This window comes from Ascaphus truei, chromosome 22, assembly GCF_040206685.1.
Source record: "Ascaphus truei isolate aAscTru1 chromosome 22, aAscTru1.hap1, whole genome shotgun sequence".
Taxonomy (NCBI): Eukaryota; Metazoa; Chordata; class Amphibia; order Anura; family Ascaphidae; genus Ascaphus; species Ascaphus truei.
This window is the reverse complement of record NC_134504.1, coordinates 12,830,596-12,844,671: the sequence shown is the minus strand read 5'-3', so window position 1 is coordinate 12,844,671 and position 14,076 is coordinate 12,830,596. Positions and strand designations below refer to the sequence as shown.

Sequence of the window (14,076 nt, the reverse complement as noted above, 5' to 3'; positions counted from 1 at the left end):
TGGCATGCTAGTCTGGTCGCATTGATCTGTATGTGGTACGTGTGCTAGCGCTGCTAACTTTCTTTCAGAATGAGCTGGAAGACATGGGGGAGCTGTCCGAAATGAGAGAAGATGTGATTTCTCGAGTGGTGGCGGCGATGAAGCAGGCGGAGGACTTCCAGGCTTCCTTTGATAAATACTCCTACCTGTGGATAGATGATCAGGCAATGTTCATGCACCAGTTCCTGACTTACGGCCACGGCTTCACAGCAGAAGAGATAGAAACTCACGCGGAGGACTCCTTATCTCCCTGCCCACCCACACTCGATCAGTTTAAACAACAGGTACAGGAATTGGGTGGATGTTGGTGAAAAATCGCTTGTTATATTAAATAAATACTGGTGTGTTGATGATAAATGTGCTCATACATCATATTAAATACATTCGGGATAAACAATTATTGAGTCCAATACAAATGATAATAAAGCATAGGGGAATAGGGAACAATCCCCTGACTGGTGCTACAAAAACGTCACTGTGTGGTATAGCAATATATTAGGCAAATCCGGGATCCATGTAGCATAAAGCACAAATCTATCCAGGTGCGCGATAAAGTGTGTGAATAAAGGCAATCTCACTCCTATTATAGCCCCATAAGGTAAGACCAATAAAGGGGTCTGACTGTGCTGACAAAGGTAAGTGAAGGAAGACCAACACTCGCCCTGTGTGAAAGCACATGCCTCTGCCCGGCGGTCTGGGCGGCTGGAGGGATGTGAGAAGCACACTGGCAACCGGAGGAAGTTCCGTGAAAATAAATAAATAAAACTCACGGTGACGGAGTCAGCTGGATCCCGGTGAGGCGTGCTTCAGTCCAGGTAAGGATCCCGGTGAGGCGTGCTTCAGTCCAGGTAAGGATCCCGGTGAGGCGTGCTTCAGTCCAGGTAAGGATCCCGGTGAGGCGTGCTTCAGTCCAGGTAAGGATCCCGGTGAGGCGTGCTTCAGTCCAGGTAAGGATCCCGGTGAGGCGTGCTTCAGTCCAGGCAAGGATCCCGGTGAGGCGTGCTTCAGTCCAGGCAAGGATCCCGGTGAGGCGTGCTTCAGTCCAGGTAAGGATCCCGGTGAGGCGTGCTTCAGTCCAGGTAAGGATCCCGGTGAGGCGTGCTTCAGTCCAGGCAAGGATCCCGGTGAGGCGTGCTTCAGTCCAGGCAAGGATCCCGGTGAGGCGTGCTTCAGTCCAGGTAAGGATCCCGGTGAGGCGTGCTTCAGTCCAGGTAAGGATCGCGGTGAGGCGTGCTTCAGTCCAGGCAAGGATCCCGGTGAGGCGTGCTTCAGTCCAGGTAAGTATAGCAAAAATTCGGAGAAAGGGCTGATCACAGCAAGGGATAGGGCTGGAGGCAGGTATCCAATAAAAAAGTATTTATTAATTAAACAGAGGACCCTGCACCTGCCTTTCATGCTGTTTTAGTAATAAATATATTTTTATTGGATAGCTGCCTCCAGCCCTATCTCTTGCTGTGATCAGCCCTTTCTCCGAATTTTTGCAATACAAATGATAGTCCATTAGCTGCCCAAAAAGTCTAGCTGGTTTTCTTCGGAAACCAGATTATGTAATTTATGGAAATAAGACTTTTATGGCGCTGGGATGCTTTATACCATATAAGAAAACCTGTTGGAATCAAACCCATCCAGGGGAGTACCCAATGCAATCAGGTGAGTATCCGATGTAACCAGCTCTGCTGTGACAACTTCTTTGAACACTCGTAGTTTCAGCCGATAGTGCTGTCATATATGTGGAGAAATGAGACAAGGCAAGGGGGTGCTACAACAGTAAATTACCTCTGATGATAAATCTACATAGAACCTGCAGACATCGGTAAAAATCCTCATGTGGGCTGATCATAAATGATACATTTTAATATTCCGCATACACAATTAAACAGATTGAGTGAACAATCAACATAAAATGAATGAAAAAATTGCTTGGAAAAGCCACATATGAAGCTTCTGCTCAGTATTCTTCTCTGCGTCAGGGTAAAATTGAAATTTTACTTACTACAAGTATCTACGACACGCGCCTAATATAAGGAAATCCCAGTTGCTCGCGTATCCTCTGCTGGTTGTTCCGTGGCGCCTGTGAACGTCCTGGATCAGCTGTTCGGCTCAGCCTCTATCACGTCGCCTGTCGGCTTCTCCGGGTGACGTCATTACTCCAGCTCTCAGCTGTTCTCCGCTATGGGGTCATCGGGATTGATCCAAAAGTTAACCCTATGCGTTTCAAGACCGTTGTTGTCTCTTCCTCAGCATACCCTTTAGGCTGAGGAAGAGACAACCGCGGTCTTGAAACGCGTAGGGTTAGCTTTTGGATAAATCCGAGGACCCCATAGCTGAGAACAGCTAACAGCTGTTCCACCAACAGGTCAGGCTTCAAGGATATCCTTGCTTTAGCACGGGGTGCAGTCTTCGACTGAGCTACTGATTGAGCCACCTGTGCTGTAGCCCGGATCTCCTTAAAACCTGACCTGTTGGTGGCCATTGAGGACTAGAGTTTGCTGCCCTACCTTACAAGATGGCAAGACGCAATGGCTTATACTCGACACCTTGCGCTGCAAGGCACCTTATATCTAATTGTCTATAATGAACATTAACAGGTCTTCCAACGCTGCAAGGTGTCTTACGGCAGAAGACTGTTAAGTAAGCCTGGCCCAACATAACACATCCGTAGTAACTGTATTAACCACTTAACTACTTCCATCAGTGAGGAGTTTAGTGTTCTAGAATCGTCATATAGAGATAAACACTAGCGAACCCGCTACACACCTTGCACAACACAGAGAGAAGGGACTGCCTGCTGGAGTTGCAAGCTTTGTAAACATCTCACCTTTTTCAGATTGACTCCTATGAGAAACTGTACGAAGAAGTATCCAAGTTTGACAACACGAAAATGTTCAGTGGCTGGTTACAGGTTGACTGTCGGCCATTTAAACAGGCCCTTTTAAATGTAATCAAACGGTGGAGCCTCATGTTAAAAAATCATCTTATTGAGCACGTGACATCCAGGTAAGTTTTCCACATGAGCACATACCAACATATGGAGAGGTATTAAAGATCGTATGACACAGAATCAGTGTTACCCCCGCTACCACTTTCTATATTTCATTATTTCTGCTATTGATGCTGACTTGTAATTTCACTCGTCACTGATGGTCTCTTTAAGCATTAATGAGCTGGCCGATTTCATGAAGACGACGAATGCAGCACTTAGTAAGCCTGTAAAGGAAGGAGAGTATTGTGAACTGGTGGAAGTGATGGGTCACCTAATGAAAGCGAAGGAGAGGCAGAAGGCCACGGACAACATGTTCGAACAGCTCAAGCAAACTATCGAGTTGTTGAAGACGTTTGGAGTGGAGATGCCTGAAGAAGTCCATATGCAGCTACACGTATGTTCAATCAATCATTCCATTGGTTTTTGTTAGTGCTCCGACTTCCCAAGGGTTTCACAACGCTGGTCAATATGGTGAGCCTTTGAGACTCGTGGATGAAATCTTGGAAGGTGTTAGGTTGTTCCGATGTCCGGGCCCTTCTGCTGAGCATGCCCCTTTTTCTGCAGTCTTCATGGATATAAATCGAGGATCACTGAGCAGTGCGTTGTTGGTTAATCCGAGTCGCCTGGTTGGCTGAAATGGAGTGGTGCGTTCTGAGATGTATGTCCATGCTAGGCCGTATGTGGCCTTGCAGGTTGTAGAGAGGACTTTGATCCGCTGTCTGATTGATGGTCAGTGAAGTTCTCTCAGGATGTGTTCGTATCTGTGCGGGGTTTCTGATGGTTTTACCTGCAGTGTTCTGAATCACCTGCTGTTTGACAAGCCAAGACACATTGAGTCTCCATAGTCACGCCTGGAGGTGACCAGGGAATGCGTAACATGATGCAGAGGAGGTAGTAGAGGCAAGACTTGACTGTCGGTTTGACTTGTTGTTTTACCATGCTTCATGGCGACAAATCAATGCTATCGATAGGATAAAACTGAGCATGGAAATGATGTTTACTAAGGTATGTGATCATCCTGTATTATAAGCACCAGTTTGTAGCAGCAGTCCTGCCTGCTCCGTTTCCTGATCGACGAGCAGACTTTCTCAGACAGCAAGAATACTTTCCTGGGGGATACAAAATGGCCGTGGGGGTCAGGCTCACTCCAGCGGCCAATAGAAAGTTGCTGCATCATTGCTCGATCTCGTTGGGACTTTCTATATGTATTCTAATAGCCAAGCAATCCATTGCTCCTTAGGCCTGGGACCCGCTGCGGGCGGCCACACGCGAGTTCCCCACCAGCAGGGGAATCCTCCCGAGCCGGGCCCGGTCCCCCCCGGCTGCACAGCTCACTACACGCTGTGACGCGTCAGCCGCTACGGGATACAAGAGAATTGTAATCCCTAGCGTCGACGCGTCACGTGGTGTGGCTGTGAGCCAATGAGGAGGGGAGGCTTCGGGGAGCGGGGAGGAGAGTGTGGAGGGAAAGCAGCGTGAGTGTGTGTGTGTGTTACACATACCAATATATATACGGATGCTGTTAATATTTGTAAAGAAATAGATGATTCCGAAGGGCTCAAACAGAAGATCATGAGCTTGGATGTCAGGACGGGGTAGCGGGTCCCTCCGCTTAAACCACGCCCCCTCCCTCCCACTCCAGCCCCGGCTCCCTACAGACCGCATATTGCGGTCTGTGTATGTCAGCGCCCCGCCTGTCTGCAGTGCGGGCGCGCTGACTGAGGGAGCGGGGCCTTAGCCTAATCTCCACAAATATCCTTCATAACGACAATAGAAAGAAATCTGTTGTATGTAAAACAGTTTATTTTCATTCATTTGTGGATTGACTTCTTTCATCTTTAGTTGTGTCTTCTTCCTTTGCAGATAGTTTATTTTATATTTCTCTGATATATTTATCTCATGTTTATTTTCCTCCAAGCATCATTCAGTGTCCTTCTCATCCTCAGGATCTGCCTGAACAATGGAACAACACAAAGAAGATTGCGATTCGGATGAAACAGGATGTAGCCCCACTGCAGGCCACCGAAGTCACGATCATTCGCAGGAAATGCCAACAGTTTGAGGTGGGATAAAGCACTTTGTGAACTGCACAGAGGAAGCGACATTAAATATCACGATTAATATAATATGTATGAGGACACAAAATGTGATCAGAAGGGCTTTGAACAGGACGTGTTCACCAAACTCTCGACAGCCAAATGGGACTCTCTGATCCCTTTGGTCCCTAAAGAGCAGAGACAAAAAAGGCATTACTGGTTTCGGGATTACTGTTATTACTTATTACTTGATGCTGGTCTGAGAGTGTTTCAAGATAATGAGCATCATTATTCAAATCAAAACACTTATTTCCACGGGTTTCTGTGGGATTCCATTTTGTTTCTATCCCATTGTGAATCACGGCTTTAATCTTCTTTAGATCAGTCAGCATGAGTTTAGAGAGCAGTTCAGAGAGACCGCTCCATTATCTTTTGATCACCAAGAACCACACAAGGTTTTGAATGAGGTAATTAGTTTTTTTTTAATATTGTTTCCTGATTTCTATGGATACTGTATTCTGTGTGCCAGCCATGAGGAACAATCTCTGATGCATCCTGTGATTTAGGTCTACCTGAACATCAAGGCCCTGGAGGAAGAGATGGCCACCATTTCCAAATCGGCGGGTTTGTTTGAAGTGGCAGTTCCAGATTATAAACAGCTGAAAGCTTGCCGCAAAGAAGTGGTATTGCTGAAGGAACTCTGGGATATGATCAATATGGTAATATGTTGTTTATTCTGCCTGATTAAAGAACAGACAACAAGTATGCTTTGTGGAGATGCTTGCAGCACTAGAAATTGTGCAGAGCCCACATGAGACGCGAACAGCTCATTAGCATGTGACAAAGGTCAGTAAGGTAAGACATAGATACCCATACTTATAAAGCAGGGATAAACTGCAAGGTTTCCTACAGATGCAGCGTCCGTTATTCGAACACTTCACGCGTTGTATACCTCGGAATACCCATGTCATGGCGCGTGATTTCTTCCAACCGTACCACATCAAGACGTGCGAGTGCAGAAAATGGCATTTTAGTGTTCTGGTTTTTAAACACCAGAAATTGACACAGTAGCACAGTGACACAGTAGCACAGTAGTACCGTACTATACACATTGCAATCCATTCATTTCTGCCACGGATACGAAACAGAATCCATGAAATTCAAACAAAGCCACCACGATAAGCACGTGTGCCTGGTGTGATTGACCGCGTGAATGCTGCGTGGTACACAGCAGAGCACACAAACACGGCTCCGTGAAATGTTCCAATAACGGCCACTGCATCTGTATGGCTCATTCAGTTAAATGGTCTATAACAGGGGCGGCCAACTCCAGTCCTCAAGGGCCTCTAGCAGGTCAGGTTTTCAGGATATCCCTGCTTCAGCACAGGTGGCTCAATCATTGGCTCAGTCATTATGATTGAGCCACCTGTGCTGAAGTAGGGATATCCTAAAAACCTGACATGTTGGTGGCCCCCGAGGACTGGAGTTGAGCCCCCCTGCTGTGAGGATTACGACAGCACCGCTTAGTAAATATGGCCATAGTGACCTCGCCCTCCGCCATTGTTTGCAGTGCCGTTTAAGGAATCTGGGCAGTTTTAATACCGATAACTGGGAAATTCATCACCATGTCTAATGTGTTTAAACCCTCGTAGAACAATCGCTGCAACTCATTCACAGTTATCTGAACTCTTCCATTAAATAGACATTAGTATGATGCTAGTGGATTAAGTTTAAAACAAAACGGGTTTTCTGTGGTGTTAGGTTTCATCAAGTATCGATGACTGGAATACCACGAAATGGAAAGAAATTAATGTGGAGCAGATGGACGTTGATTGTAAAAAGTTTGCCAAAGATGTTCGAGGATTGGATAAAGAGCTGAGGGCCTGGGACGCCTTCACCGGGCTGGACAATAAGGTGAAAAACCTGATCACATCCCTACGAGCAGTGAGCGAGCTTCAGAATCCAGCCATCAGAGACAGGCACTGGCAGCAACTCATGCAGGCTACCAAGGTATGCCGACAAAACCAGCATCACTTAGTGTAACGGTGCATCCAGCTTCTTATACTTAAAGACACTTTACTCCGATCCGGAAGAAAGTCCTGTACATTCTCCAATCCGTTGCGTGCGTTTTATTCATAATCTTACTAGACCTTTCTTCTGCCTTTGATAATGCCGATCACCTTTTCCTACTCCATGCTCTCCCTTCCATTGGCCTTCGTGTCACTGTCCGCCCCATAATGTCTTGTGATCTATCTGACCTCTGCTTCATTGTTTCCTTTGCTGACACTTTCCCTTCTCCACTCCCACTCAGTGCTGCTGTTCCCTCTGCCTCTGTACTAGGACCTGTTCTCTTTGCACCACTTCCCTGGACAAACCAATGCTGTCGTTTGTTTTTCAATAACCTTTCTATGTTGATGACACCTAGAACTAGCTGTCTTCTTCTGAACTCTTTCCCTCTCTTCAGATTTGTGCGACTGTCTTTCTATTATTTCCTGCTAGGTCTCTCTCTGTTACTGTTGCGGCCACGTTTAATCTACCACTTACCCGGAATTGTTCGGGGCTGTTTTCTTTTGCAGCCGAACTTGGCCGCGCGCCAGGCCATCTCCCGTTCAGCGCTAATGGCGCTGAACAATGGAGCAGGCGCGCTGAACAATGGAGCGCCGAAACTAACGCCGAAAGTAAAAAAAATAAAAAAGCCCGCGTCTGCACGCGGTTTAAAAATTCCCGCGGAGAAAGCCGCATTAGGTTAAAGGCGGCCGCCACTGTACATCCAACATGTCTAAAACAGAACTAATCCTGTCCCCTCACTCTAATTCTAACCTTATTCCTGACTTCACACAATAGATAACTCCACTATCTGCCTTATACCACACATCCAGTACCTCACCAATTCCTTCCCCTTTAATCTCCGCAACGTTACACAGCTATGCCCCTTCCTCACAAATTCACCAAAATTCTAATGTATGCCCTTTTATTATCCCACCTGGACTGCTGTAACCTGAGCCTGTCTCATCCTCTTCCGACTGCTACCTCACCAACCATTCTACGCCTGCTGCTTCGCTGGGCAAATCCTTATACTGGCTCCCCATACCCACTGACACTGGCTCCCCATGCCCACCGACGCTTGCTCCCCATACCCACCTACAATGGCTCCCCATACCCACCGACACTGGCTCCCCATACCCACCTACACTGGCTCCCCATACCCACCGACACTGGATCCCCATACCCACCTACACTGGCTCCCCATACCCACCTACAATGGCTCCCCATACCCACCGACACTGGCTCCCCATACCCACCTACACTGGCTCCCCATACCCACCGACACTAGCTCCCCATACCCACCTACACTGGCTCCCCATACCCACCGACACTGGCTCCCCATACCCACCGACGCTGGCTCCCCATACCTACCGACGCTGGCTCCCCGTAACCACTGACTCTGGCTCCCCATACCCACCGACACTGGCTCCCCATACCCACCGACACTGGCTCCCCATACCCACCGACACTGGCTCCCCATACCCACCTACACTGGCTCCCCATACCCACCGACACTGGCTCCCCATACCCACCGACACTGGCTCCCCATACCCACTGACGCTGGCTCCCCATACCCACCGACGCTTGCTCCCCATACCCACCGACACTGGCTCCCCATACTCACCGACACTGGCTCCCCATACCCCCCTACACTGGCTCCCCATACCCACCGACGCTGGCTCCCCATACCCACCGACACTGGCTCCCCATACCCACCGACACTGGCTCCCCATACTCACCGACACTGGCTCCCCATACCCACCGACCCCTGGCTCCCCGTACCCCCCTACACTGGCTCCCCATACCCACCGACACTGGCTCCCCATACCCTCCGACACTGGCTCCCCATACCCTCCGACACTGGCTCCCCATACCCACCGACCCTGGCTCCCCATACCCACCGACCCTGGCTCCCAGTACCCCCCTACACTGGCTTCCCGTACCCCCCTACACTGGCTCCCCATACCCACCGACGCTTGCTCCCCATACCCACCGACACTGGCTCCCCATACTCACCGACACTGGCTCCCCATACCCACAGACCCCTGGCTCCCCGTACCCTCCTACACTGGCTCCCCGTAGCCACCGACCCTGGCTCCCCAAACCCACCGACGCTGGCTCCCCATACCCACCGACGCTGGCTTCCCGTACCCACCGACGCTGGCTCCCGGTACCCACCTACACTGGCTCTCCGTACCCACCGACACCGGCTCCCCGTACCCACCGGCACCGGCTCCCCTTACCCACCGACACCAGCTCCCCATACCCACTGATGCTCCCCTCACCCACCGACGCAGGCACCCCATACCCACTGATGCTCCCCTTACCCACTGACGCTGGCTCCCCATACCCACCTACACTGACTCCCCATACCCACCGACGCTGGCTCCCCATACCCACCGACGCTGGCTCCCCATACCCACCGACGCTGGCTCCCCATACCCACCGACGCTGGCTCCCCATACCCACCGACGCTGGCTCCCCATACCCACCGACGCTGGCTCCCCATACCCACCGACGCTGGCTCCCCATACCCACCGACGCTGGCTCCCCATACCCACCGACGCTGGCTCCCCATACCCACCGACACAAGCTCCCCATACCCACCGACCCCGGCTCCCCATACCCACTGACACTGGCTCTCCATACCTACCAGAGCCACACAGCCCCTTTCTTTCCAATGTAACCTCGTACTCTCTCCCACACGCAATCTCTCCTCCTCCCTCCTTCCCACCTCCAATACTTCTCCCGGGCTTCACCCCGACTGTGAGACTCCGTACCCCACACCCTCACACTCCCCCCCCCCCCCACCATTCACACTTTATATGTTCCCTGAAACACCCTCCCCCCCCCCCCCCTTAGGAGTCCTACCCAGCACCCTGCTGCGGTTATTACCCCGCTGAGTGGCCATATACCCCCACCTATCCTAGTGTCCTCTCTCTCCCACCGTGTGAGCTCCTCAGGGCAGGGACCTCATCACCTATTGTTTCATTGTTTTGTTCTTGTCCTCATCCCCACATGGTACTTCGCTGCGGGGTATGTTGGCACCATATAAATAAAAGATGGTAATAATCGTCATGCAATGGTGACGGTTTTGGGTCAAACTCTATTATCTGCTTTCGTTTATATTATTTTTGTAATATTTGTAGACGCCTCTTGAGTTTTTAATGTGCTTATTATCGCATGAAGCATCGTATTGCAATCCGTTATTTGCATTGCGTTATCGGCACTTCATGACTTGACAGAGAGTGTTTGTGCGCTGGTCCTTATTCAGTTTCTAAGTACAATAAGTCATCTCTCGCTTCGGTACAGAGGCACGGGCCGGCTAATTTTAACATCATTTTAATTCCAATTCAGGTGAACTTTGTAATGTCAGAAAACACAACCCTGGCAGACCTGCTTCAGCTGAAACTGCACCTGTTTGAGGATGAAGTCCGTAGCATCGTAGACAAAGCAGTAAAGGAGTCAAGCATGGAAAAGGCATGTATCGTCTCACAGCACAACCAACCCATGCAATGAATTTTGTTAAATGAATGGAAATAAGTAATATAAGAGAGACGATGTGCAGACTGTGATTATTTCACAGTAAAATAGAGAGTGCAGTTTACTGATAAGGTTATAACTAAGGTTTTGCCAGTTAGTCTGTCGGAGCTTTTAAGTGTATTTTTTAAAACTTTCCTTCAGAGCATTAAAAATGATGTAAGATCCTAATTGATAAGAAAAACAGAAATGTATAAAACACACTCATTAAGGGATCATTGTAAGGGTAGTGAACAATGCCACCATCCTATCATTTGGGGCACCTGATGGGAATTTTGGAAATTAATGTTTTAATAATTGTATAGAAAATGTGTCATTGATGTAGAAGTATTTTCGAGTGTTGATATATATATATATATCAATGTATGTGGGTATGGGCAGTGCTTGACAAATCATCCAAAAATCTACTCGCCGAACCAAAATCTCCACCTAGCCCTGCCCCTAGCCCCACCCTTTAAAAACGAAATTGAATAAATTCCTACTAAGAACTAATAACATTCGTTTTTGACATAACAGTTTATTGTATTATATTTATACTTCACTACAATTAGTCCTTGTTACATAGTTACGTGCGTGCGCGTGCGTGTAAATGTCAGATGACCTCACTAATCTAGAAAAATGGGTGAATGGGTGGGTGACTGACTTACTTGACAGACTGGGTGGGGGACTGACTGGGTGGGGGACTGACTTGACTGACTGGGTGGGTGGGTGACTGACTGACTGACTGGGTGGGTGACTGACTGGGTGGGTGACTGACTGACTGGGGGGGTGGGTGACTGACTGACTGAGTTGGTGACTGACTATAAAGGAGATATTGTCTGCAGAGCATTGCTTCTTTAATTCTACTTAAAACTACTGCAGAGTTGCTCCTTTTAATCATTCATATAAAGAGACCAGTAAGCGGTGCTCTTTTAACCTTTAAAACATCTGCAGAGCATTTCTCCTTTGACCCTATAGACTGCAGAGCATTTCTCCTTTGACCCTCTTGACTACAGAGCATTTCTCCTTTTGACTCTATAGAGAGCAGTGCATTGCTCCTTTGACTCTATAGAAACTGCAGACCATTGCAACAGTAATCCTTTATATAAAAGACTGTAGAGCAGGGCATTGCTCATTTAATCCTTTCCACGGGATGCCGAGCATTGCAACCTTTACCTCACACTCTGCATAGTTAATTACGGATAATATTTAATTAGTGACACACATGTTCCCTACCTTTCCTGCGCTCCCAGCTGCCCTCAGGCCCCGTTACCATGGCAGTGCTCCTCCGCTGCGTCACTCGCGCCTCGCGCAGCAGCCACACACTCAGCGTCGCAAGCCCCAGCAAAACTTGTAAGAGAGCCGTCCCCGACTCTGCGAGACACGCCCCTCGCCGCTCATTGGGTGAGCTACTCCAGCCATCAGTGACGCAACCAGGAAGCTATGCACGTGTGGGCAGAGAAGGGGCTGCACGTGGGAGGATGTGAGGCAAAGGTGGAAGAGATCAAAAGGGGCATATCCCATAGGGATTTAATACTGAACACACTGATATTATTTGTTATTGTCATGGAGCCAATTATTAGTCACCTTCGCCGGGTTCGATATGGCTCAGTCTCCGCATCGGGAAGGGCGATCTTCCTCACCCTGACTTGGTTCAGTGGAGCCGCACGGCTCCGGCGGCCATTTTAAGGGCAGTTAAAGTGCACCTCGCCAGGGGGTACAATGCAGTCGCCCCGGGCAACCGGGCGACCACATTTGTCGAGGACTGGGTATGGGAATGCAGGTATCTCATGTCAATGTTAAACTCCTTGCTTTTAGGTATTAAAGGCCCTTGATAATACCTGGTCAGCGATGCAGTTTGGACATGAAGCTCACAGTAGAACGGGGACGATGCTGCTGAAGTCCGACGAGGAACTGGTGGAAGTGTTAGAGGAGAACCAAGTCCAGCTTCAGAACCTCATGACCTCCAAGTACATCGCCCACTTCCTGCAGGAGGTGTCCGGCTGGCAGCAGAAGTTATCTGTCGCTGACTCGGTCATTGCCATCTGGTTTGAGGTGCAGAGGACCTGGAGCCACCTGGAGAGCATCTTTATCGGCTCTGAAGACATCCGGGCTCAGCTGCCAGAGGACTCCAAGATATTTGACCAAATAGATCTCGATTTCAAAGTAAGCAGCGTTTCTTATTGAATATTTCACTCGCATGTGAGCACAAGCTGATTTATTTATTAACGTCTAGGAATTGATGGTGGGGGCGGTAAAGACACCCAATGTAGTGCAGGCTACAAACCTGCCCGGACTCTATGAGGAGCTGGAGAAAATGCAGGCGAGGTAGGAATCTGCACAAGCAGCACACAATGACAGCACGGCTCCCGTGTATACATTACTCTCTACCTTTGAACACCACAAGCTGCGCAACAGTTCCCACAAACATACATGAAATGGCGAGGAATAAACCTCCCCTCTGCGCTGTGTTTTCTGGCAGTTTGGCTGTTTGCGAGAAAGCTTTGTCTGAATATCTGGAGACAAAGAGGCTGACTTTCCCCCGATTCTACTTTGTGTCATCAGCAGACCTGCTGGATATTCTATCCAAAGGAAATGACCCAGTTGAAGTAAGATTATTGGAGTTACATTGAATAATAATAAGCTGTCGAACATGACGTTTTTAGTACATGCTGATTGCGATCTTTTTGGGAAGTTTAATAATTATTGGGCAAGTATGAAAACAAGTAAACGTTGATATTTGTTCTAATATAGGATGTGTTAAACATTTACAGGTATTGGGGGATGTATGATGTTGTTTTCCTCCTAGGTGAGCCGTCACCTTGCTAAGCTGTTTGACAGCCTGTGCAAACTGGAGTTCAAGCTGGATCTTAACAATAAGCCACTGAACATTGGCCTGGGAATGTACAGCAAAGACGATGAATACGTGGCTTTTGATGCAGAGTGTGATTGTTCGGGGCAGGTTAGTGGTTTTTGTTGCATCCCAACAACACTGCAAATATTGGGATTAATCTAAATCCGGTGCATGGGTTGTGCGAACCTGTATACTTTATCACAAAGTATTTATGGAACAGGGCGATGGTCTGCCCAGCAGCTCCATAAAAGATATTTTTGAAAATATCGGTATCTTCTAGGTCGAGGTGTGGTTAAATCGTGTCCTCGAGAGGATGTGCGCCACACTGCGGCATAACATTTCAGAAGCTGTTGTAACATATGAAGAAAAGTCGAGAGAGCAGTGGATATTTGACTATCCAGCGCAGGTAAGAATGTGGCTTATTTTCCTGTTGTAATGCGAGTGATGTCGCCGCTGTAACTCACAAGCCCATCTCTTCCTGTGCCTCAGATCGCCTTGACCTGTACACAGATATGGTGGACCACAGAGGTTGGTATAGCGTTTTTACGGCTTGAGGAAGGCTATGAAAATGCGATAAAAGACTACAATAAGAAACAGGT

At 48.5% G+C, this 14,076-nt stretch overlaps 1 protein-coding gene across 1 annotated transcript in view; it reads left to right on the top strand.

The window, feature by feature from the left end:
• The window catches only part of DNAH17 (dynein axonemal heavy chain 17), a 110,153-nt gene that overhangs the window by 39,103 nt on the left and 56,974 nt on the right, over positions 1–14,076 (top strand). The window contains exons 20-33 of the mRNA XM_075580015.1: positions 69–323; positions 2,867–3,036; positions 3,194–3,416; positions 4,969–5,085; positions 5,439–5,525; positions 5,625–5,777; positions 6,820–7,068; positions 10,462–10,584; positions 12,442–12,789; positions 12,860–12,951; positions 13,106–13,232; positions 13,433–13,585; positions 13,758–13,883; positions 13,967–14,074. Of these exons, the coding sequence (XP_075436130.1) occupies positions 69–323; positions 2,867–3,036; positions 3,194–3,416; positions 4,969–5,085; positions 5,439–5,525; positions 5,625–5,777; positions 6,820–7,068; positions 10,462–10,584; positions 12,442–12,789; positions 12,860–12,951; positions 13,106–13,232; positions 13,433–13,585; positions 13,758–13,883; positions 13,967–14,074 (2,331 nt within the window). The remainder of the gene's footprint in view (positions 1–68; positions 324–2,866; positions 3,037–3,193; positions 3,417–4,968; positions 5,086–5,438; positions 5,526–5,624; positions 5,778–6,819; positions 7,069–10,461; positions 10,585–12,441; positions 12,790–12,859; positions 12,952–13,105; positions 13,233–13,432; positions 13,586–13,757; positions 13,884–13,966; positions 14,075–14,076) is intronic.